Below are 24,968 nucleotides of genomic sequence, written 5' to 3' on the forward strand. Positions count from 1 at the left end.
CTATTCTAACATATTATGGGCCTCATGGCCCATGTTTCTTCTCTTTTTTTTTCTTCGCCAACTTTGTTTATTAGAAAGCCCAAATGATATTACATGAGTATTTAGAACATCACCAATGCACGTCTCCATGTTTTCCTCTAGAATAAACATCTCTATTTACAAAGATGAATTTTTTTCAATTTTATAAAATTTCTTTTAATGGGTCACCTTTGATTCATATCATCTGTGCTCGTTGTTTGTGTGGTGTTTATCTCTCAACTTGTTTAGTCAAGGTAGTTATTAGTTTGGTGTCGGGATGCTTCTACTACTCCCCGGTTCTTTCAGCTATATGGTCCCTTCCCTTTTTCCTAAGTTCTTTCGGGGTTGGGGTCTTGGTTTCTAGACGAAGCATGTATACGATCATCATTCTCTTGCGAGGAGATGAGCATTTCTTGTTCTAACGATACATTCTCACGGGTCACGATTGTCCGTGTGTAAAAGTTGTTCATCTTCGATTACGTTTTTCCAAGTGAGTTTTCATCTTCCTTGGTCCTTATATCTTGGGTGCGATGTTCGGCTTGATCTTGTTTGATTAGGGAGCTAGTAGTCTATGGTTTACGATTGCTGCTTTTTTATTGGCTTAGAGTTTCCCTTCGGGGTTGGGTTTGCTCAAGTTATGTGGTTATTGGTTCAGCTCGAACGTATCTGATTACTATGCAAAATTCGCAAGTATGGATTGGTTCACCAGTCCCAGTTATAGAGTTGTTGTCTCTTTAATTATATCAATCTTGTGTTTTAATTTGACTAGGTTGTTTTTCTTTGGACTTACCTTCTCTCTTTTGGGCTTTGTTTCCAGAGATATCTTTGTGTTTAGTCGGCTCTCGTATTCCATCTTGTATCCTTCCATCAAATATCTAATGAAATTGGTTTATTTGGTGAAATATATATGCAAGTTCTTCGAATAGTTTTAGACATTAACACCTAACAATTTTTTGAACATTAATTTTTAACATGAACTTATCTCTTGGTTGTTTCTTTGGGATTTTCTTTATGTGATAGAATAGTCCAGGGTACGTAAATAAGTTATGGAGCAAGATCACAAGATTAAAGAGCTAATCAAGAGTTGTTAAAATGAACTAATCAAGAAATCAAATTGTTTTGGAAGACATTAATGTTATTTTTCTCTTTAAAGTTAAGATGGAAAAAGAGCTAGTAACAAGATCTTGTCAAAATCGCGTTTTCCATTGTTTTCGATAAGATTGGAACTTAGAAGCAAATACAAAAGAAAAAGAAGACGCAAATCGGTTAAAGAAATGTTGATATGAAATTCTCATGAAGCAAAACTGATTTATATTTAATTGAATCAAAGAAGAATCATTATGACATACACAGAACAACCAAAGCCAGTTAATTAAATCAGGTAGTAGAAAATTAAATCAAGGTGGTATACAACAACATTCAAAATATATTCCACAGCTTTAATCCGATCAAACAATGACGACAGCTTCTTTCTCTTCCTTTACTGGTTCGGCCTCAACCTTTTCAGGTGCAGCAGCTACCGCAACCGCCTCAACGTTTTCTGTTGCAGCCGCTACGTTCTCCACTTTCTCAGTTGCTGCTGCAACCTCACCAGCAGAAGATGACTCCTCCACGGCTGCTGCAACCTCTGCTTCAGCAGCAGGAGCTGTTTCCTTGGTCGGTTCGACCTCAGATGTCTCCTCAGCTTCCACAGAAGTTGTTTCAGTGGTCTCTGTCTGGTTTTGTTTCTCACCGCTTTCTTCTGTGTTGATCTCCTGTATTATCATACCAAAACATCATAACTTGTCAAGCACGGTTCTATAACCTAATTTTTCAAATATAAAAAACCGAAATGGTTATGTCGTGTACCTTGGCTACTACGTTTTCAGACACAGGCTTAGGAACAGAGCCTTCGTTGTTCATGTCTGACTCCTTGGGTCTACTCGCACAGCCACCCATTATTTATTTATAGTTTTTGTGGTTTAGGGTTGGGTTTAGACTGTGGAGTTTGAAAAATTATTTTGCTCTTCGATTACCCGAGGATGGAACAAACGAAGAGAACATAGTCAGGTTATATAGATGAAGATGATTCCGAACTTCATGGATAGCCCTTGTTTTTTTCTTGGGTGGTTTGAATAATTCAAGTTGGAAATGACTAAGATTAGTTATTTACAGAAGGTTAGGGGATTATATTAGAGTTAATACCTAGCCAGGAGCATAATTAGGGGTTTCTGTATTTGAAATTGATAGGGTCAGAGTCAGACAAATGGAAGTTTCTCGTCCCTTGAGACTTGCGCTCTATTTTTAGCCGTTCCTAATACTAATAAAACTACTATATGTAAATCTTTAATTAATTCGGTTGTTTTTAGAAATTTGCATTACTCAAAACCATTTTGTAAGTTCTAGATAAAATTTCAAAACCTGTGGAAGTGGTAACCTGCTATGAACAGGTCGGGTAAAATATATTCTCGAGAATAATGGATATCAATTTTTGGGACGATCAACTGACCAGCTCTAACTACCGCAGAATTGCAAGCTACATAGGCCAATTGTAAGTAACTGCAACAAGATATAAAAGAAAAAGACCACTAAACCCAACCGAGTTCCTCATAAGAAATGTACAAGTGTAGCAAAAGGGAACACGCCAGAAGCAAAACGTTAGCAGAAAATATACACCGTTATAGTTTTAACAACAGTAAAGGCATTAGTGCTCGGCCAATCAATCACTATGCATGTGATATTCTGCGGTCAGTAAGATGGTTACTAAGGTCCTCAAACGGAAGAAACAGATACAAGAAGAAACGTACATATACCTACCTGTTGGACTAATATGATGAAGAAAGAGGGTGGCTAACAAGCTTGAGAGGGCAAATAATTTAGTCCAGGTTTGAATGAGGTCAGAGCCGGTATTCAGCATAGTCAAGTGAATATTGGTTTCGATTCGCGATATATGAACATAATAGACCTTCAAATTATTTAAATTTCTTTTAAAAGTTGTTATTAAATTGTTTGTGCCCCCTAATCTCAGGCCGTCCCTGAATGAAGTAAGCCTAGTTTTGAGAATAAATAAGTCAAGACATTTTAGAATATTTTAAAGATCAAATTAAAATACATTGTCATATGTAAATTAGTCTATCCAGAACGAGAGAATAAAGAATATGTGAATTACTAATCTCTTCTTAGGGGGGCTTATTGAATTAGGGGTTTGAGAAGGTTTTCAAGATTTTAAGATTTAGAGGATTTTGTTAAATTCTATAATTTTGATGGAGGGTTTTGTTGAATTCAGGGATTTTGATTGAGAATTAAAAAGAGACTTTTGATAGGATTTGGTAAGATATTTCCAAAATATTTTAATAATAGTTTCGGCCACAACCTTCTATTCCTATTTGTAACTAAGGTCTATGGATATAGGTTGGTAGGGGAAAAAAATTATATTTGCGGTTGTTATATATTGCTATGATTTTGTGGCTAAAGTATTGACATATATATAGGTTGCCGGATGAATTGATCTATTAATATATTGCTAATCTATGTTTCCATATAACAGGACACAAATAAAGATGCAGATTTCAAGCTATCACAAGCATGTTTGGACTTGGTTTTGTCGGTATTGTTGGCCACTTCTGGTTTCTTTCCTGCTTCTTTCATAATCATTTAGCTATAAATCCCCATGTTTGCATCTCACCTAATCCAGCAAAACTGTTATACTTGCGGTATCGCAGGTACGGAGGTCTTGATAAATTCATAAAACTAAAGCTTCGATATGTACCAAAGTCAACACGTTTTGTGGCACAGTGGCAGCCGAAGTGGCAATGGATGGATGGCTGGATGGATGGATTTTCTTTCAAAAAGAAGAAGTGGCAATGGATGGTCTTATCTTTGGCCCCATAGATCTACTTATATTCTTCACATAATGGGATAAGCTACGGGCAAGATCAAGTTAAAGAAGAACTCAAGAGAGATTTTCTACCAGCTCTAGCTCTTGAAGGCGGAGCATGGCCGCTTCTTCAGATTGCAAACTTCTGATACGTTTCCGTTCAATACCAGCTACTTTACGTCAACATCTTTTGCCTGATATATTGTTTTAGGAGATGTTGAAGACCGCAAGAGAATTAGCTGAAGAGGTATCTTTCCATGTACCATCTCAAGCTACTGCATACAACACTGATGCAAATGTCTCAACCCTCCAAATAACTCATTCTGCCTCAATGGAAACTGATCCAGTCCCTCCTATAAGCTCACCAGCAGATAATTCCACAGCTATTAGCGCTTCTCCATCTGATATAGTATGTGTTCCGGAAATACACAATTTAACACTGATTCAGGTTTCATTGGGAACATCACTACATCAACTTCTGTTTCACCTACTTCTTCTGCTCCTTTAGTCTTTGCTGCTGCAGGTACACTATCACTGTCTATCCCTGTGGTGGATTTGAAATGTAAATCCAGTGTAGATGGCCTTCCAGATAGTTGCTTACAGTTAAGTGATGCAAAAGGATCAAACAGATTTGCTAATCTAGCCATGTTAGAAGAAGATATATAGCTAGATGTTGTGACCTCCCTCTCTCAGTCTATGTCCCCATCAGTCGAAACCAGCACTCAATTTGTTTATAACTCTTCCCTGCCTTCAACGCCATCTTCATTTCCAGACCTTTTTGTGGACAATGTTGTGGCTACAAGCTCTGATAGTTTAGATTTGTCGCAAAGATCTCGTGGAAATCGTAGTAAATATGAAATAATCTGTTTTTTTCTTAAATTCCATCTCTTTAGATGGTATTTTGTTCTATTATATTTGAAGTGTAAATGATAGTTTTTAATAATCCAAAATAACTTTTCATGAATTCATTGATGAAATCCATATTTTCCAATAAGGGGTGATTTAATAGGGTTTTTATAAATGATACATCCAATAAGGGAAGATTTGTAAAACTTTTTATAAATACCTAATCCAATAAGGGAGGATTTGGCAAAAACCTAAAATTTTATGAAATCCCTAATCCAATAAGCCCCACTTAGTCTCTATGCACTTCAACGAATATTACTTTCTGAAGGTCTATATATTTTCATTCAACATTGTATGTCAACAAATCTCTCTCTATATACAACTTGTTATTTAAAGCAGAAATAGATCCCATAGATCTTTAATCAGAACATATCCTTCAACATAAATCCAAAAACTTCTTGCGCAGTAAAGACTTGCTTATACTGTAAGTTTTGCACCATCCCAAGAACCTATGTTACCTCCTAACTTGTTGATAATGTGTTCTTCAGAAGCATACCATTTGGGTATAATCTTGGAGGCGTAAGGGTACATGTCGTTAGCAGACTTCTTGATGGTATTCTCCACGACTTCTGAAGCCAACGCAATATCTGAAATATGTCTCTGTTTGGTCTGAGATAGCTGACAGATCATGAAGATGATAGCAGCAAGAACCGACTTAGGGGTTCTCCTGATATCGAAATTCTCAGCCATTTCAACAGCCTCTCTAATAGCCTTTCTTTCTTTTTCACTTAAGTCGAGTTTAGAACAGAAGCGGCGAACAAGTTCTCCTGTCTTGAGTATCACCTGAGGAGGAGCATCAGAAACAGCCTCGTCTTGATCTGACCTTAGAAGACGCTTTATCCCCATACTGGCCTTGTTTATATCCTTCAAACTCACGCCATTAGCCACCGTGGAGATCTCTTTCAACGTCCTCGAGAGTTTCAACTCACGACAAGCCGTTGAAACAGAGGCAGCACAGAGAGCTGTTAACTGCTTCCCTCTGCGTAACTTCTTGCTTTTGTCAACATCAAACTTGGAGACAATCTCGCAAGCCCTAAACTCGACACCTCTTATTAGGTCAAGATCCTCAGTCATTCTCTTGATTTCGTTGCACGCTTTCTTGAACACATCTTCTTCCTTGTTCCTAACGAGATTCTGAGCCCGGGACAAACCGAATATGTCGTTGTTTTTAGGGACGGAGGACAAAGTGTTTTCTTTGCGTGTTTCGATGATGGTGCCGATACCGCCGGATTTGAGAAGAGGGTTGGTCGGATCACCTACACGGTTAGGGTCTCGGTCGCTGTTGTCGTCGTTAGCGAAAGTTCTCCATTCTTGGCAGTCGCGGATGTAGTGATCGGAGATGACGAGGCTACACTCTGTGCAGATTGTGTCGCCGGTTCTTAGGTCTATCACTGTTTCGGTAGATTTCTTGCAGTCCAAGCAAATCTCCATTTTCTCAGGTTTAAGAGTTTCTTTCTTTTTTTTTTTTGGTAAAATGTTAAATATTATACCATTTTCGAGTTTTGACAGAGTTTACAGAGACAACTAGTAGCGGAATTGCATAATGAAACTAAACAGACGGACAAAAGCAACAATGAATTGAAACCAAAGAAGAGCGACAAACCTAATAACTAGCTAAACAGCGAGACGCGCTAAGACCAAGCGAAACCAGAAGGTCGGAGATAGATAGCCAGTTACCACGAGCTACCGATAGATAGGCGCCCTCAAACCTAGAAGCTACGGCTCCTGCAGCTTCCTACCACCTTCCCAACACAACCAACTCGAAGAATCATAGCACAGACTTACTACCAAACCAGACAGACGCACCTCCGACGGCACGAGAGAGAGCCTTCACGCGACGATGCCATCGTTCAAACGGCAGACCTGAAGATTGCCGTCTCCAAACCCGACCCTTTGTGACCGTATACACCCATTGAACCGAAATCTCATATAGAGAGAGCGGACCGTACAAAAGCTAAACCTGCAGAAGTGAACCTACAAGAGAAGCAGCAAACCCGAGTGCCGAACTGCCGCATAGAAACAAGAGAATGGCCGCATCGACCATAGGAAAAACAAGACAATGTCACCCTTAATGGGCAGAACGAGGAAGATGAATGGCCTCACCGCCGAGAGCCCCAAGGAAGAGACGAGGTATACAACCGGGAAAACCAGAATGCCGCTAAAAAACGGAGCCAATGAAGAACAACCGACCACACGCGCCGCCACCACATGCTGCCGGACCGTCACGCGCCGTCACCACGCGCCGTCGCTAGTACCACGCGCTGCCACTGGAGAAACCGGAAGATCGAGTCGAACGCGACCTCCGAAGAACCCCACGCGCCTCCACCACAGACCACCGGTGGAGATAAAGGGGACGGACCCTAGACTCGCGAGATCTCAGATCCGAACCGATACCGAAGCTTTGCGTACCACCGCCACCACACTGTCACGCCGGAAAGGAACACAGGCACCGGAAAGGCCTCAACGACGCCACACTCACCTCCACTCGCACACAAACTCAACCTTAGCAGAGGAAAACTGATGGGTAGAAAGCCCTAGACGAGACCTTCGCCGGTAACGAGAAGGAGCAGCCGACGTCCTCAAGCGGCGCCACCTCCTAGCTTCCGACTAAGGAGACTCCAGAGCAGACGGATCTGAACCCAGATCTAAACCAAGGAGGAGATATACCCGCCGCAGAGAACACAGAGGGAGAGACGGAGAAGAAACAGAAAACACGGGGAGGGGGCTCCGGCGGCCGCGCTAAGGACGCGGCGGCGACCACCGGAGAAACGTCGCGCTGAAGTCTTGTCGAGTAGAGAGAAGGAGGAGAAAAACTTTTAGGAGAGAGAATATCCAATCGGTCCAATCGTCAAGTCCCCTCTAAGAGTTTCTTTCTTCTTCTTGGTGTAAGTGCTTTCTTGTTGTGGGATGGATTGCAACTTGAGTGAGTGGGTTCATTTGTTATCCAAAGAACTGTATTTATAGAAGATGGAGATGGACGATAATAAAGTAAAGGAAATTTTCCTTTTTTAATTAGTGAAAAGAAAGTTTCCTTTTTTTCCCATTTGTTTTAAGATCCATCAATTAATTTAGTCTATTATCTCATTTTTATTGTCACCGTTCCAAACAATATATGAAAATATTTATTGGTCATTTATTTGAAAATGATCTATTATTTATTATGCATATTTTTCTATAAAATTATATGGATTTGTATCTAATTGTTTTATACCAACAACAAACTATTTTTACAAATAAAAGGATACGATCTATTTTCCCATAATAATCTTACAATACTAAAAGTTGAATATACTCAACATTCAGGCTATCCACATAAGCATAAAAATTTAACCAATCAATTTTTATACTTTTGCCACATCAGCAGTAGAACGTAAGTTTTTCTTTGCGAATGAATCGATAGAGCTCTTTAATTCCGTTGAAACTAATAGTCTCTTCACCTTTCTTTCTGTCTCATTATCATCCCTTTAATTACAAGTCTGTATGTCTTTTTTTTTCACTTCTATTCACAGATTCATTAAACCGACGATAAAGTTTTGAGTCTTTGACCTTCACTGATCTTTCTCTCACACTCTCATAATTAGATCAGCCAAGATGGTCTGTGGAAGGGACGCTTCGGAGATGGGGTAGGAGGTTGCCCAAGCTGCAAAGAAGACGGGACGCGTTGCCGAAACACATGGCAGCACTGTGAGTTCTTGATTTTGTCTTAGGTTTTAATCAAATCTTTGCAGTTTGCACTCAGGTTTAGCTATCATTAAAAGGTTTATTCTTTGAAAATCTGAATTATTTTCTGATAATCGATCTTTAGTTTCTATCAGTGAGAATTGCACCGAGTTTTTCTGATGCTGCTATGCACATCATTGCAGAAGGAGGATAGGAAAAGATTTGCCGACAAACGTTTAAGAATGTTCTCGAAGAACATCTTTAAAACTCTTTTCAATGTTACCTGTCAACCTCAGTGATTGATTACCTATTTTCTGAACATGTTTCAGGTTTCCGTTCAACGGCAGAAGTCTACCGGAGAGATTTTTCACGGCGAGACCTTTAGTGACATGATTCACAATCACCGGGAAGAGAATTGCTGGTGAAACAAAAAAAAAAAACTTCAAGCCTTAACAAGTCTCTGATTTTGTTAGGGATCAAACTTGTGCTTCACAGATGTTAAGAGTGAAGTAATAGACTTTAGCTTCTGGGGATAAATTGTCAGTAACAGAGCTTGAAATTCTATGACATGTAGTTGTATCTCCGAGAATTGCCTCGCATTTCATCATTGTCAAGGATTTGTCTCTACGATGTTCCTGAAAGATAAAGCCTCTCCAGAATGTTTACCTGAGTTTTCCATGAGAGGAGAGCCTGACCTTCTTTATTTATATGGAGAAACATGGGATGGAAATAAAGCAGAAGAGTTTAGGAAAGGAAGAAGAAAGAACAAAAAAAATGTGTGTTATGTGGGTATCTTCATATGAGTCATGAGTCTCTTACACATATTTTTAAAATAAAATTGTGAATTGGTTTATATTTCTCTCACAGGTTGAACATGTGGAGAGGGAAGAGAAGTCAGTGGGTGGTGCAGCTTATATATCGACGGTCATATTCAGTCCTCTCATTGTTGTTAAGGTTATATGTATCAGGTCTGCAATTCATGTTATCTAATATATAATGAAATTGGTATTAAAACTGCAATTCCTGTTAAGTTTTATATGCAATTTGTTTAACCGCACATGTGTTAATATCCTCTCAAGTCGCAGCTTCTAGCTGTTAGTTCAACTTCAAGTGTTACATTATCTTTTCCACTAGCAACGTTCTTTGGCACCAGTGAGACTTGGGAAGAGATAACGTGCCGTGTTTGGAAATATATATATATATATATATATATATAAAATAAACTCAACAATATAGAGGTGTATATTGAGATACTCTGGTTTTACTTTATTTTCTGGGATTGGAGTTGACATTTTTTGTATGTTTAGAGGTTTTTGAATGGCTATAAACAAAAAAAAAACTAAACACATTTGTTCTACTTCTCAATATGATTACAGGACCCGGCAAATCCAATGGCTATTCAGTGTGATGAGAAGCACTGTCATCCTCTTGGATGTGAAAGCATTCAGCTGTGGGGATAAATGAGATGCTAATGCGCCAAATGTACAAGCAGTCATGTGATCAATAATGATTTTAAAGTCATTTATCCAACTCTCTCAGACTATGATGTTCGATATTATTATCTCTCAACTTCTAAAGGTAAGCGACCAATTTCTTTTTGAATCCTAGACTGCGCATTCTCCAGGTTTGTATTCCTCTCCTTCAAATATAATATTTTATTGCTAAGGGAGGTCTCTAAACATGATCGTACATGTTACTGATTTAGTGAAGATTCTCACTATTTCTTTTCATCCCAGGTTTTCTCTTTCTATGTGATTGAAGAGCTCGACAAAGCTTCACTGAAGCGGAAAGAGCTTGAACGGTCTGAAGTAAAAAGCAGTCTTCCATTGTGGACAGTATTTAATGGCTCCACAGATCCCATGTTCTCAAACTGTGAGTAACAATGGATGCTTGGAGAAGATGGAGAGCATTTGTGCGGATCAACGAGGGAAATTGACTTCACCTCTGTTGTAGTCATGATTATCATCGCCATAGCCGCCACTGGAGTCGTAAATACAGTGGTAGGAGGAGGATAATAAAAGGGGTTAGGGTGTTGGAAGACTGGCGTTGAAGATGGGTGCGAGGGAGAGATATATGGGGAGAAGGAATCTGAAATTGCGGGAGAGAAGAGATGACGCTGTTGTTTTCCTCTACAGATTTCTAGAGATGGATAAGCTTCACAATATTTTATGACTCTCTGTCTCTTTTGATTCGGCTCACTTCTCCTAGAAAAGGTTTTGGGTTTGTTCCACGAAGAACCAACATAGTAAATTCGCTTAAAACAAAAGAAATGATAAAAGTATGTTGCAGGTAAATACAACATGCGTCAGAAAAATATCATGCAGAAAACCTATATATTTTTCTAGATTAAGTCATGGACCTGAAGCTCCACGAATATGATCATGTTCATTGGTTTCACCACTGTGGATGTATTTGTATCCCCGCTTCCTATGCTGAAGATAAAAAAGATAACATTTTAGTCAATGAAAAAAGAACGCCAGATGCATAATCATGAATGCACCAGTCCATAACGTTCAAAACATCCATAACCAATGGTTTTCTTTCAGATGTTACAAGCAAGCCCGCAGCAGAAGGATATAAACCAGACTATAGAAAAGATATTAAATTTTTATTTTATCACTCACTCAATCAGGAGCAAAGTTACGAAGAAATACACTAAGCAAAAAATGGACAAACAAAAAGAGAAGAAATTACAAAAGATAGGGATGATGACTACAATGTGTGTATATATATGTTTTTATAAAATTCTTTGTTGAAATAGATTTGAGATTTATTTAGCAATTGCATTTGTGGTGGATTTGATAAGTAACAACTAAATTTAGTTTGGCCTTCCAAACCAAAACACTAATTTAAGAAGTTATTTAATTAGTTACATTGAATAATTGTCTATAGCCACGGTAGTTTCCGTGAGTAAAGCTAAAGATTTCGTGACTATATAGTGTAATAAACACGAAAAGTCACAGAAAAAAACAATGGCTATACGATCGTGACCATTTTTTACCGTGATTTTTTCGTGACTAAGACCATTTCCAACCCATACCTATTTTTTCCTCTATAATTCCCACAAAAATAGAGTAACTCTATTATAGAATAAGTTTTGCTCCAATGGTTTACTTTATAATAGAGTTACTCTATTTTTGTGAAAATTATAAAGAAAAAAATAGGTATGGATTGGAGATGCTCTAAATAGTCACGTTTTTGCCACATACAATCTGGTGACTAATTTGGTCACGCTATAGACATATAAAAATTGTGACTATTTTAGTCACGTTCTGTTTATGACTAATACGTGACTATTATTAAAAAAAAAGATAAAAAAAAAATATTTTTATTAATTAGTTATAAAATATAACAAATAAAAAAACATATTTCTACGTTGAGCCTCCGCCACCGCTTTTGTCACCTCCGCCTCCGGTTCACCTCCGTATCACACGTCCACTACCGGTAAGCTTTCATTCGTCTCGCCTCCACCGCCGCCTAGCCTGGACACATTCACCAATCTCCATCTTCCTCTTCTCGAACTCACCGAGTCATCTAAACTGAAACCACCGAGTCATCTCAGGCTCTTGTGAAAATTCATTTCGTTGTTCAGAGGACCAGTTCGTCACACTGCCTCCGATCCTCACGCCACCACCGCGTCTGCTTCATCACGCCACCACTTCTCCTTTGCGTTTCATCACTTATTTCATTTCTCAGATCTGTAAAAAAAATAGCAAGCAATTAGTATAAGAAGAAAAGGGAAATAAGACGAGGAAGATGACGATAAACGAAGAGAATAAAAAAATCACTTAATCATAGACGTTCTATGTTAACGTGTAACGAAGAGAGCAGGAGAAAAGATTCAATCTGAAGAAAGAAAAGAGTTGAGTGAAGGAAGAAAGAGGAAAGAAAAGAATAGATCATTTGTGTCCGTTAGATTTTTCTCTATCAATGGTGGATAACAAACAAAGTGCAATCCGCTCTTTCATAAACTAGCCAATGAGAAACCACCTACTAATTAAATAAGTATTTTTTATTGTTTCGAAGTTGACGCAGACGTAATAACATAAACTTGATAGTGTTTGTGTTTACGAGTTAGAAGTTCAGGGTTTGGGGTGTGTTTTACGAGTTATGCTTATGGTCCAATTCGTTTATAACTGAATAACTAAAAGTAGCCTGATGTAAAAAAACTTTTCTTAGAGAAGGTAGAAGGTTAAAATTATAGTAAACAATAACATGTGGTTTGAAATTTAGGAATAAGGTTCAAAGTTTAAGTTTATATTTGGGATTAAGATTTTAAAATAATTTAATGGTTCATATTATATAGTTTATGGTTAAAATTTGAAATTTAAAGTTAAAGTTTAGAGAGTGAATTTGGAGTAAAATGAAAAGTAATTTTAAATCAGATATATGATATATGTTTTGGAGTTTGGATAAGTAGATGCTTAGTATATTGTTTGTGGGGGGGGGGGGGGGGGGGGGGTTTATATTAAGGTTGGAATCAAATTTTGAGTTTAATCTTGAAGATTTAAAGTTAAAATATAAAAAAGGTTAGATTTTAAAGGTTTTATATATATTTTAGGGTTTTAAAATTTTGTTTAGGGCTTACTATTTCGTTTAGTGTTTAGGGTTTCAAATAGTCACGAATATATTAGTGACTAAACCGTGACAAAGATAAATTTTTTTGTAAATTTGTCACACTTTTATTCATGTTTATCTTGATGATCATTTTGTCACCAAATATCTATAGCAAAAGCGTGTTTTTCAGCAGTCACGTTTTTTATCTGTGTCTATTTCGTGACTTTTTTTTGTCACGGTTTTTGTTTCGTGACAATTTCATGATTTTCTTTGTCACGACTCTAGTTTTGTGACAATTTCGTATCTAATTTAAAAATAGTCACGAACTATAGTGACCATTTCGTGTCTATATGGATTTTTTCTACTAACTGAATACGACAGTTTCTAAGTTTATGAAAAGATTAACACAGCAAATTAGATTGTGTCCTATGATATCACAAAAAACTATTTTATAAGTGCATTTACAACCAAAAAGGAAAAAAAAATCCAGTAGTAAAGAAAGAAAAGAAAGATTATTTAACAAGCGATGACGAGGAGGACGATGCCAAAAAAGAAGAGCATAGGTTCCTCACTTAGTAAACATGAGTGAGGGATCTTATTTTTCGGCAAAGAAGCTTAGCTTATTTCTGGAAAAAAAAATGTCAAGTTTTTCAGAAAAGCCTGATTTTTTCTTTGGTTTAGTTTTGTTTATGTCATATTCTAATTTGTATTGTGTTTTCATGAACTATGCCCCGGTTTGGAGGACAATACTCTTTTGTAGTTTTGGTCAAACAAAGTTTGCCTAGCTGTAAACTTAGTTAGACCAATGAACTTAATTTCTCAATTGAAATAAGCCAAGTAAGAAGCCAGTTAATATGTTGGTTTGTACTTTCTTTTGAGGATGGAAGACCTATAAACATGAGCTCAATAATTTTAAAGCCATAACAATGTGGTTACATCATTTATAAATTTATCAATTATTTTACATCAAAATAATCGAAATAAAATATATTTCTGAACATTACTAAAGTTTAATAACTGTCAGTACATTTTTCTCACAATACTATATACAAATTTCAATGTAAAAAAACACAACTAATTGTGAGTTTTAACCATTTTGAATTCATTGAAAAAAACAATGAATACAAAAATAAATTAGATTTTTTATTATTTTGTAACATATGATAAATTCTAATGTATATTTACAAATACAAATGTTAAGTTATAAATACTAAAATTATTGACAAAAACCCGGGCGTAGCCCGGGACAGTCCCTAGTATCATATAGCATTAGAACCCCACCAAACTATAACCTCGTGTTAGATCACCACAAATTGAAGGTTACAAATCTATTTTTCCATGAAACGATAGTTCAAAACTTAATTACCCATAAACCATAATTTTACATCGGTTTGCTAGTTTTATTCAGTTTACTCTTAGCCAAACGAACTAAAATTAATTAAACCAGCTAATGCTATGGTCAACTTGTTCCATTAACATCTGGATTCGACGATTCATTAATTGGAAAACATCAAATATATGTGCATATAAGCATAGTGATAACTCAAAGTTGAACTTATCTGATTTGTGAAAAAAATGAGTGAGAAACAAAAGAAAGAGATGAAAAAAATCAGAAGGATAGCACAAAGAGGAACAGGATCGTCGGATCTACGATGGTAAGAGGGGGGTCATGTGATGATGATTCACGGAAACATAGCTTCTACTGGAGGAACTGCCTTTTCGACTAGACGTCGGCGGAGAAGGAGAGACCGTGGAACCAGCGACTAGACGGCGGCGGTATTGTGTAGTAAGATTGGCACGAAATGATTCCAATACCATGGGCCTTTGCCTTTTATTGTATTTGTTCTCACAAGCAAACTGAAACAGAGATGAATAGAGTAATGAGGAAGAGTTTGATCATGAGAGAACAACATCAGCTACACCATGGCAATCGTGAAAAAGGAGAAGAAATACATGTGAAGAAGATGATCAATTTTTTTTAAAAATAATGGTTTGGTGTAATAGTAGAAATGAAATTATATGTCACATTGGTGTCTATTAGCAAGTTTCTCATGAAGGAAACTTGTGATGGGGCAAACTTGCAAAGACAGTCAGCTCGAGACTGCTCTGTAGAGAAGGTAAAGGATTGAGCGTAACAAGTTGTGCAACTCATTCTTACTGTTGAATGCTGAATCTGAGAGAGAAATTATAGAGTTTTTGAATTCACTAATCGCAGGGGGACTTGATATTTATTCAGCATTGTAAGTTACCTAATGTCACCGTCAGGCCCGTCTCAGTTGTAGGTGAGGCCCTGTGCTGAAAAAAAAATTTTAGGGCCTTCTTAAGAAGAAGAAAAAAAATCTGGGCCCTTTTCTTTAAGAAAAAAAACAATTTAAAACATTTTCGGGCCTTATTTTGGGCTAAAAAATTTCAAAATTGTAATGGGCCCTGTGCAAATGTGCTCCCAGCACATGAGTGATAACCAAAAAAACTAGGGCATGACATAAATTGCCAATTGAGGAGGAATAACGAAGGAGACTTTGTGTCATATGACTGAGTCATGGTCGTCTTACCTCATATCATAATTGTTATCCATAACTAAAAATGTATGAAGCAACGTCTGAATTAAAAAAAAAAAAAAAGAAACAACATTTTTGTTCTTTCATTGTCCGAGAGAATCGAAAACAAAAAAACCAAAAACAATTTTCTCAAGTCAAGGAACCATCCGAGAAACTCAACAAGTGGAGCCGACACCGAAACTTCCTTGCTCGCATCCACATGTCATGATATCATTTGTAGTCTGACATAACACTAAACAATTTACTTTACATGTCATCAACTTCCCTACTTTACCCCTGTGATAATCTCAGTATTACGCCTTTTTAAACGATCGTCAAGGATAAAACAGTACTTTCAGTAATTTCCCAAACCGCGTAATTTGGCGCGTGTATATAGCAATAAACCCCACGCGCCAGTCAGCACCTCTATAATACTTTTGACCACAATGATAAAGAAAAATCAAACTTCACAATCTTCTTCTTCTTCACTTTACCAAATCGTATCCAACCAATCTTAGGGCAACTGTGAAAATTTTATTGTCTTCTTCTTCTTCTTCTCGATACCTTCGAATCGCATCTCTAATAATAAAAAAGGAATCTTTCAATATTGGGTGGTTCTTCCTTGTCCCGATTTGTTAAAAAAATGGCATCTACGAATCAGAATATAAAAGTATTGACGTTAGATTCGTTACCAGTGGGGTTGAGATTCCGTCCAACTGACGAGGAGCTAGTCCGCTTCTATCTCCACAGGAAAATCAACGGCCACGATGACGACGTAACAGCCATCCGAGAGATCGACATCTGCAAATGGGAACCTTGGGATTTACCTGGTACCTAAACTTCTTCTTCTTGACTTTGATTCAAGATTTGTACTTTTTTCTTGAATCTAAGTTATAATTTTTTTCCTATTTTAGGAATATGTTATGGAGTTTTAGCTTTTGGGTGTTTGATTGTGATCATATGTGTTGTAGGTTTCTCAGTGATTAAGACAAACGACTCAGAGTGGTTATTCTTCTGTCCATTGGACCGGAAGTACCCAAACGGAAGTAGACAGAACCGGGCAACAATCGCAGGCTACTGGAAAGCCACAGGGAAAGACCGGAAGATCAAATCCGGCAAGAACAGCATCATCGGCGTGAAGAGAACTCTGGTTTTCCACTCTGGTCGAGCTCCTAAGGGGACACGAACCAACTGGATCATGCACGAGTACCGTGCCACCGAGGATGACCTCAGTGGCACCAATCCTGGCCAGGTAAATTAAAATGCAAGTTGTAACCCATTCACAACCAACTTGGTTAACGTAATGACGTGCTTGTTTTTGATATATATGCAGAGTCCTTTTGTTATATGCAAGCTGTTCAAGAAACAAGACCTGAGTTTAGCTGATGAAGATTCAAAGTTGGATGAAGCTGCAGACCAGGATGTCTTGTCTCCAACTGGTGCAACATCTTCCCCTGGTGAGACTAGATCTCAAGTATCAGTGGTAGTTAAAACAGAAGACGTGAAGCATTATGACATCGCGGAATCTTCTCTTGTAGTCTCCAGTGCTTGCGTTGAGGCTACAACCGCCCAGGTGAGGACATTGCAGAGTTTCACTTAGATAAATGCTGTCTTAAGTCTAGTTTTTGCAAATTAAATGATTTTTTCTTTTTTTTTTTTTAAATATTGAATCACAGCTTGGAGATATTGATTATCTGTCTTTTCCGGAGCTGGAGTCACTGAACTACACAATGTTCTCCCCATCACACTCTCAACTCCAATCCGAGCTTGGATTCTCTCTCAACGCATTTCAGTCCGGCTTGAGTGACTTTTCAGGGAACCACAGCAACAGCTCCCAGGTTCAGACTCAGTACGGTACAAACGAAGTGGATACATATATATCCGACTTTGTGGACTCGATTCTCGATCTCCCAGACGACGCAGTTCCAGAGCAGGAAGGGTCAGCGCCACATCAGATTGCATATGCACAGCACTCGGTAGGTGACATGAGCAATGATGTTTCAAGAACAGGTATCATCAAGTTACAGGCTCGGCGGGAACAACCCTCAGGTTGTGCCACTGACTATATAGTCCATGGAAGTGCCTCAAAAAGGTTGCGTCTGCAAAGTAACCTTGAAGGTATTAAATCGAAAAGTCTAGAGCTTCAGACTATCAAGAGGGAGGTAAGAATAATAACCACCTTCGCATGACTTACTCGGTTTTCTCTTGTTTTTATTCTTTGGGGTTACATCTTAACAAATTGAATGCTACACACACAGGTTGAGGAGGATATGGATGGAGAAGCCATGAAGAAGGGGAAGCCATCAAAGAACAAAACCGGATTGTTGTTTAGAAAGTTTGTGTCCGTGAGGTGTTCATCCGGGGGACTTCTTAGGGCGGCCGTAGTTGCAATCCTGTTCTTGATGTCAGTCTGCAGTCTAACCGCAGACTTCCGAGCAGCTTCCGTGATGATCTGAAAACCAGAACCTTTATTGTGTATATATATTGTGCTCGAACCAGGTTCTTTTTTTATTTGGTTTTGGTTTCAGTTTTCACCTTATCAGGGACGAGTGTAAGAGGGTATTTGGTTGTATACATGTATAACGTTATGATGAGATGTTAACACTCTAGCAGCTACTCTGACTCTCTTTAGAGTTCTTGTTACATAATTAAGATTTTTTAAACGCTTTTTTTTTTCCAGTTGACAATGAAATTGCAAAGATCTTTTTTTTTTGAATAATAATTGCAAAGATTACTATAGCTCTATTCGTATTTTTCCTGAGTTATAAAGATTGCTTTACAGGTTGAAAGACTAGGGTGATTGGTATGTGCTGTCTACAATCCAATTTATTTCTATAGCATCAAATTCAGAGCAATCGAACTTTAAATTTTTTTTTTGAAACTATATTTCTTGAAATAACCTACAGCTGTACAAGTGCTATGCAAAACCAAATATCCAAAGCAAATTTTTAGTGCTTTTCAGAAAATTCTACGGCAATAAAATCTAAAGTTATAGTAAAAAATCTGTACAACAAAAGTTTTAAAACTACAGCCATTACCAATCAGACATTATAACACTTGAGTACCAACCATTCTTCATAGCGTCAGCACTTGTCATCATCATTACTCATTTGCCAATATTAACTGCTTAGCATTAAATTTTTCACAAACACAAACAAAACTACAAATAACAAAATAAAAACTCTCAATGCATGGGACCGGGCGTGCACATAGTGAGGATCAAGATAATGCCAACAACATTCCCAATCTAGAAATAAGTGATCATATACAAATGAAACTAACAGTGTCATGTGTATACTAAGAGCATCAGAAATCTGAGTACTGGATCTGGATAAGAGACTAACCACAGAGAAAACCTACATTGGTTCTCTAGAATCTTATATCGAAGACTAAGCATGCAATTTCCTTGGATTATGACCCAAGGATGGCTAGTTTAGACAGAAGGAAGTCTTCTCGAGTGTAAATGCAGCGCCTTCTGAGGCTGTTCCTATGAACAAGATCAACAGATAAAAATGTTTAAGTTTTTGGCGGCCAGTTCATTGTCTTTATCAACGGCATGTAACTCATATGCTCGTTTCATATTCATACATATAGTACGCACTAAATGTTGGTTTGATTCAGAAAAAAAATTTCAGACGAAACCTTTTATAAAAATGGGAAGTAGATACAATGTTACTTTTGTTTACAAAAAAAATGTTAAAACTTTTTTATTAAGATAAATATATATGAAATTACGACTATCTAAATTTCCGATGTTTATCGTTCCGATATTACCTGTATTTTTAATAAATAGTGATTATCTAAATGATAAATATCTAAATTTCCGATGTTTATCGGTCTGGTATTTCCTGTATTTTAAATAAATCGTGGTTATGTATAAACTAATGGTCATTAAATTGTGTAGATAATGACGCAGTGACGTTAAAACCCTATATAAGACCTGGCCAATTAGGAAGATTCTAATTTGGATTAACTTAAAGCCAAGCCTCAGCAGCACTTAGAGCTGCAGAATCACTTTTCTTCTTCGAGGATGGCAGATGGATTAGGCTACGGCGGTTTCGGTGGGGTACCGCACCCGTACTGGCTTCGACCTCATCCACCAGCTTCTACGCCGCAGTTTCTCGCAACCCATCCTGTAGAGTCCTCCGATCAAAGGTTTGATCCGATGATTCCTCATCACCGATCGCCGTCGTCTGGTGATTATACTGGCCCTCCCGTGCCTGTAGCATCGTTTGTCACTCCACTCGGTATATATATATATATTTTAATCACTCAAATTTGGGGGGGTTTAACTGTTTAATGGTACTGTGAGGGTTTCGAGAGGAGTCCAGTTTTGATGATGTTTATGTTAGCGTGTGATGAGATCATGAATTACATAAAAGTTTTAATGATTATTATATATTCTCTCTGCAGGTCACGGGGGTGAGGATTCTAGCAACGACAAGGGTGGATATAGCTCAGCTACAGTGTCTTCTTTAGCTGACATGCTTATCAGAAACTCTCAGGAGCCTTTCTATCTGCCTATCCCTCCTTCTGGTGTTTGTGCTACTACCAATGCTTTTGATCTCAACCCTTCTCCTCATTACTATTCTGGTTCTGCCTATGGTACGCATGAAAGTGTCTCGGTGAATCCAAATATTCTCCGGATGCTACAGTTTGATTTAAATTGTGATGAGCATGGATCTTGGAAACGGAAGCTCAAAACAGAAGCTGGAAGATCATTCGGTGACAATGTTTCTAGTCATTCTCCTGAGTATAGTGCTTCTGTTGAACCCGTGCTTGGTCATGTCAAGCCTTTGTCGGATAATCCAAATCTTCGCGACGGGACAGTTGGCTCAACTAGTTCAAAGATTCCCCGGCCGCTACAGTTTGATTTAAATTGTGATGAGCATGGATCTTGGAACCACTTGATGGTATCTTCTGAGGGAAGTGAGTCAATGAAAGCTGATAACAGGATTGCTGCTCAGTCAGCTCTCAGCTATGAAACCCATTCTGAAGCTAGTGAAGATGTTCAAGCCAAGGCATGTAAGCTCCTGGAACAGTTTGATAAGAAGTCCGCGTTGTTGCCAGATCTGAGTATCAAAGGGAGTAGTAGTAGATCGAATGCAGATGGTGTCTCAAATGGTCAATCACCTCTACGTGATCAAGGAGGTTTCACATCCCCGGCTTCTTCTACAAGAGTTTCTTCCGTGGTTAGTGCCTTGCATAATCTGTCAGAAGTGCTTGTTTATGAATGCTTCAGCAATAGAAGCTTGCTGAAGCCAGAACAACTTGAGAGCCTTGATAAAGTAGTAGAGAATCTCACCAGGTGTTCAAAGAAAATCACCTGTACACAAGCTATGCATGTTTCCTTACCAAATGTGGCCGACCTTAACGAGGTACTTGAGTTGTGTTATGATCCGGACCTATTTTGTTTTTACTAGAACATACACGCTGCTTGTTCTTGTTTGCTGTTAGTTGCTTAACGATACCCTTTTCAGGCCCCAAATGTAGTTGCTAAAGAGTTTCAAGGGTTTAATGTCAAGCCACTGGACAGCTTTGGCTCTAAAGAATCTGTAGATAAGGATGAGATGACGCAGGTATTTATTTACATAGTACATTTTTTTTTTGCATATTTGTAAACTCGTGACGTGATCTTAACTTTGCAGAGTATTAAGAACATACTTGCTTCCAAGTTTCCTGATGGTGAAGAAAACCACCCACAAACTCTTTTGTACAAGAATCTCTGGCTTGAAACGGAAGCTGCCTTATGCTCCACAACTTGCCTGGCTCGTTACCATCGGATCCAGAAAGAGACTGGTAATCTCAAATTGCAGAATAGAGGTTTGTAACTTTCAAACTAACCGTCTCCTTTGTCTGATAGTATTAATGACTACTAGAGCTGGATTGCAAGAGCATTTTGGAGGTAGATGAGATTAGGATTCTGTTAGTCTCAGGTCCATTTCAATAATTAAGTAAATCATATGTAGACGACCGGTTTTGTATCTTTCTCTAATGGCTAGAATTTTTTTAAAAAATTGGCTAACAGGTGTAGATATAGTATAAGAAATGAACCATGCACATCATCTTGCGAATACGCTTCAAAAGTATTTGTTTTAACAGTTCATCTTTTACTTTTCTCAGAGGTCTCTGCAGATGCATCAACCTTCAAGCAGGAACCTTTTCTTAACCCTCAGGAATCAGTTTCCATCATAAACAAGGTAGAGAAGGAGACGGCTGAACCAATCATCAAACACGGGAGCAATTGTGGGAACAATGTAGTTACAATGAGTCATGACGCACCACAAAGCTCTAGATTCAACTCTGCTCCCCTTGGTGCAGTGCTCTCACTTATGGCCAGCAGCTTCACCGGCTGTTTAGAACAGGAAAATCATGGAAACTTCAAGCCTGGTGTTCAGACACCGGACACGATAAAGCAGGAGTCCCCTGTATCCACCCATGATGATGTTATAGACAGGTTTCGGATTCTGAAGCAGCAGGAAACAAAGCGCAAACTCAAGTCTCAGAACTGCCCGGACCCAGACATTGGTGTTATAGACAGGTTTCAGATTCTGGAGCAGCAGGAAACAAATGGCAAACTCAAGTCACTTAACTCCTCAGAGACAAGAATGGATGACCAGGAGGACAATCCAGAGGCTTCGGAGATGGCTACTATTGGCAGAAGCAGCCATATGAGTGATGTTATGGGTAGATTCCAGGTACTAAAACGCCGGGAAGCTGAGCAAGTTCAGAAATCTCTCAACTGCGTGGACTCTGATTCTGATTCCGATTCAGATTTCGAATCAGATTCAGACAGTGACCAGCCAAGAAACAGAACACAAAGGTGTGATTATCTCTTGTCAGACTCGACGATGACAATAGGTGGAAACTCACAGATAGAGACGTGTGCCAATACTGAACCATCTGCATACGACAACGGCTACGAGAGCCCGACCTCGGATTGGGAACATGTCCTCGAGGATGACTGAGTACTGGAACTTTATTGGACAAGAAGTTTCGATCCTTTAATGGCTTTGTTAGTGTATAAATAAACAACATTAAATGAATTCTTATTCATAATGCGGTTTGCAGTTTTTATCTTTCAAAACTTTACAAGTAGCCTATTGCTCCGCTGAATACACCGAACTAATTGCACTCTGGGGCCACAAAACACAAAAAACTTATGCACCTTTCACACAGAAAGGCCATGTATATTGTAAAACAAAATAATAATATTTTTTTTTTGTGAATCATGATATTTAATAAAAGTATATAAACATATAGTATATTGTTAACAAGATATGAGCCCGTTGTGTTTTGTGTGATGTTTTAATTTAATAAAAACTATAAAATAATAAATAATTTCTTATAGTTTTATGATTGTTTTTTTGAATATGTTGTTTGAGATTTATTTTATAATTAAAACCTATTTTTACACATAAGTTTAAGTTAATATTTGTATTTTATATTCATGGTACATAGATGAATTGTTATAAAATTTGTACTTAGGATTAGATAAAATACTATATCTAAACGTTTAAACTGAACACAATCCGAAATAAGAAACTGAATGAAAAGTAAAAAAAATAAAAGTCAAATACATCAATCGAATCAATGACAACATTATACATGTTCTTATGTAATAATTTAATATTTTATTAAATAATTCTTTAAAATTTTATTTTGTTCGGATTTTTTTTTAAAAGGAAAAAATTCTATTTTATAAATCTCACTTTTATTTACAATTAAACAAATAATATTAAATACTCTTTTACAATTTTGTTTAAGATTTTAGAAAAAGAAAATTACTATCATATAACCTATTGCAATTATCTTCTCTTTAGAATTTCAGAAAAAATAAATTTCTATCAAATAATTATTTTTAGTTACTAATAAAGAAAATTTACATTTCGTATCAATACTAATTTTACATTTTTTTGTTAATTAAATAATTTTTTGTATCATGTTCATCATCAAATACTCTTTCAAAAATATTATCAAATAATTTTTTACAATTCACTTTTGGTTAGGACTTAATAATATGATACAATTTTTTTTTGTTTATGATTTTTATATAAATAAGGAAAAAATGATCAAATATTCTTGTACAATTTTTTAGGATTTTAGAAAAGGAAATTAATATTACATAATCTTTTACAATTATATTTTTTCTAGGATTTAGAAAAATAAATTTCTATCAAATAATTATTTCCAGTAAATATTAACAATTTTTAAAAGTTGCCATTTTCAAAATTCAGTTTTTCTAATATCACAAATATTTTTTTTTACAAATTTTGTTGTTAACTAAATAATTGTTTACTATCATGTTTATCATTAATTTTAATAAGTACAAATTACTATTAAATAAAATTTTAAATTCTCTCTGGTTATGATTTTTTTTAAAAGAAAAAATTCTTAATTGGTTAAGATCAGAAAATAATTTTTTTTTTTAGAAATCTATTTTGTTTTGGATTTTAGGAAAAGAAGAAGTTATTTTCACATACAATAGTTTTTATTGACACATTCACAATCTATTTTTTAATTGACACATGTCACAATCATATCAGGTTAATTTTGCTTTATATTTTTTAACACTAATTTATTAAAAAGTAAAGTTAGTTAATTATAAGAAAAAATATTATTTTTATATATTTATTTTATTTAGACTTTTAAATAGGAAATTAATTATTTTATAATTAAATTTTCTTTTAGATTTTTATACAACTATATTTAATAGAAAAAAATATGTTTATTATTTATATATTTTGTCTTATACATACAAACACATATTCATCATATTCACACATACTCATGTACGATAACAATATCAAAATATAAAACTAGGTTAGCATCATAAGATGTAATAAGGATAATAAAAAGTTGAGTTGTATCAAGAAATTAAAAGAAAATACTGAGGTAATACTCTTCATGTATATACTATTGTATTTTGTAAAAATAATATGTAGAAGCTTTAATCTAAATATAGATGTGAAATATTTGTAGCTATTTTTGGTCATTCTTTTTTAACATACAAAATTATCTATTAAAAAAAAGAAAGTTAGTTACTTATAAGAAAATAATAAGAGTACTTTTAAAATTTTCTTTTAATTAGGATTTTAAAAAATAAATATTATTTATTTAAAAGTTAGTTTTTATTCATTTTTTACTAAATTATTTTTTGTACTTGTAAGATTTTACAATTAGTTTTTGTTTAATATTTATAATTAATTTTTAAGAAAAAATCGCTTTTTTATTTTAGTATGTATATTTTTGATTATGAGAAAGTTTAACACATATCACATTTTTAAATATATAACTAACATTGTCACAATCATGTATATTAGCAACTTTGAAGAACCAAGCTTTTTTATAAAAATATTAACAATAATAATAATAATAAGAATATTAAATAATATTTATACTTATTTTTTAAGAATAATAATAATAATAATAAG

At 36.3% G+C, this 24,968-nt stretch overlaps 4 protein-coding genes and 2 long non-coding RNA genes across 8 annotated transcripts; 3 read left to right on the top strand and 3 right to left on the bottom strand.

The window, feature by feature from the left end:
* The first annotated feature begins 199 nt into the window (after nucleotides 1-199).
* On the top strand, nucleotides 200-1,474 carry LOC117125944. Its single transcript, XR_004448404.1, has 2 exons — nucleotides 200-508; nucleotides 1,039-1,474. It is a non-coding gene; the product is annotated as an uncharacterized LOC117125944 (long non-coding RNA).
* LOC103873050 (translation initiation factor IF-2) lies at nucleotides 1,313-2,054 on the bottom strand. The gene is made up of 2 exons (XM_009151483.3): nucleotides 1,867-2,054; nucleotides 1,313-1,772 (listed from the first exon to the last, which is right to left on the bottom strand). Exons 1-2 carry the CDS (start codon nucleotides 1,954-1,956, stop codon nucleotides 1,467-1,469), a joined length of 396 nt encoding a protein of 131 aa, XP_009149731.1. The 5' UTR covers nucleotides 1,957-2,054; the 3' UTR covers nucleotides 1,313-1,466.
* A 1,156-nt stretch (nucleotides 2,055-3,210) lies between these two features.
* LOC103873051 (plant-specific TFIIB-related protein 2-like) lies at nucleotides 3,211-9,394 on the bottom strand. Of its 2 annotated transcripts, XM_033272952.1 has the most exons (2): nucleotides 5,230-9,394; nucleotides 3,211-5,196 (listed from the first exon to the last, which is right to left on the bottom strand). In XM_033272952.1, the coding sequence occupies exons 1-2, from the start codon at nucleotides 6,209-6,211 to the stop codon at nucleotides 5,111-5,113; spliced, it is 1,068 nt and encodes a 355-aa protein (XP_033128843.1). In that variant the 5' UTR covers nucleotides 6,212-9,394; the 3' UTR covers nucleotides 3,211-5,110. The 2 variants fall into 2 exon arrangements, with proteins under 2 accessions (XP_033128843.1, XP_033128845.1); XM_033272954.1 differs by having other exon boundaries at nucleotides 3,211-9,394.
* A 2,321-nt stretch (nucleotides 9,395-11,715) lies between these two features.
* LOC103873052 lies at nucleotides 11,716-15,754 on the bottom strand. 2 transcript variants are annotated; one of them, XR_004448402.1, is made up of 3 exons: nucleotides 15,024-15,754; nucleotides 12,229-14,854; nucleotides 11,716-12,138 (listed from the first exon to the last, which is right to left on the bottom strand). It is a non-coding gene; the product is annotated as an uncharacterized LOC103873052 (long non-coding RNA). The 2 variants fall into 2 exon arrangements; XR_633814.3 differs by having other exon boundaries at nucleotides 12,229-15,754.
* Nucleotides 15,755-15,984: 230 nt separating this feature from the next.
* On the top strand, nucleotides 15,985-18,218 carry LOC103873053 (NAC domain-containing protein 62). Its single transcript, XM_009151484.3, has 5 exons — nucleotides 15,985-16,364; nucleotides 16,506-16,786; nucleotides 16,868-17,107; nucleotides 17,211-17,696; nucleotides 17,793-18,218. The coding sequence occupies exons 1-5, from the start codon at nucleotides 16,178-16,180 to the stop codon at nucleotides 17,988-17,990; spliced, it is 1,392 nt and encodes a 463-aa protein (XP_009149732.1). The 5' UTR covers nucleotides 15,985-16,177; the 3' UTR covers nucleotides 17,991-18,218.
* A 1,051-nt stretch (nucleotides 18,219-19,269) lies between these two features.
* On the top strand, nucleotides 19,270-22,763 carry LOC103873054. Its single transcript, XM_009151485.3, has 5 exons — nucleotides 19,270-19,781; nucleotides 19,948-20,912; nucleotides 21,015-21,113; nucleotides 21,183-21,357; nucleotides 21,658-22,763. The coding sequence occupies exons 1-5, from the start codon at nucleotides 19,565-19,567 to the stop codon at nucleotides 22,500-22,502; spliced, it is 2,301 nt and encodes a 766-aa protein (XP_009149733.1). The 5' UTR covers nucleotides 19,270-19,564; the 3' UTR covers nucleotides 22,503-22,763.
* The last annotated feature ends 2,205 nt before the right edge of the window (nucleotides 22,764-24,968 follow it).

This window comes from Brassica rapa, chromosome A06 (assembly GCF_000309985.2).
Source record: "Brassica rapa cultivar Chiifu-401-42 chromosome A06, CAAS_Brap_v3.01, whole genome shotgun sequence".
Taxonomy (NCBI): domain Eukaryota; kingdom Viridiplantae; phylum Streptophyta; class Magnoliopsida; order Brassicales; family Brassicaceae; genus Brassica; species Brassica rapa.

Coding starts and splice junctions, on each gene's coding strand:
- LOC103873051 (XM_033272952.1), bottom strand. CDS start 6,211: ATGGAGATTTGCTTGGACTGCAAGAAATCTACCGAAACAGTGATAGAC. Junction 5,197..5,229: donor CAAGTTAGGAGGTAACATAG/GTTCTTGGGATG, acceptor TTACAGTATAAG/CAAGTCTTTACTGCGCAAGA.
- LOC103873053 (XM_009151484.3), top strand. CDS start 16,178: ATGGCATCTACGAATCAGAATATAAAAGTATTGACGTTAGATTCGTTA. Junction 16,787..16,867: donor GTGGCACCAATCCTGGCCAG/GTAAATTAAAAT, acceptor ATATATATGCAG/AGTCCTTTTGTTATATGCAA. Junction 17,108..17,210: donor TTGAGGCTACAACCGCCCAG/GTGAGGACATTG, acceptor ATTGAATCACAG/CTTGGAGATATTGATTATCT.
- LOC103873054 (XM_009151485.3), top strand. CDS start 19,565: ATGGCAGATGGATTAGGCTACGGCGGTTTCGGTGGGGTACCGCACCCG. Junction 20,913..21,014: donor ATGTGGCCGACCTTAACGAG/GTACTTGAGTTG, acceptor TACCCTTTTCAG/GCCCCAAATGTAGTTGCTAA. Junction 21,114..21,182: donor ATAAGGATGAGATGACGCAG/GTATTTATTTAC, acceptor TTAACTTTGCAG/AGTATTAAGAACATACTTGC.
- LOC103873050 (XM_009151483.3), bottom strand. CDS start 1,956: ATGGGTGGCTGTGCGAGTAGACCCAAGGAGTCAGACATGAACAACGAA. Junction 1,773..1,866: donor CTGAAAACGTAGTAGCCAAG/GTACACGACATA, acceptor ATGATAATACAG/GAGATCAACACAGAAGAAAG.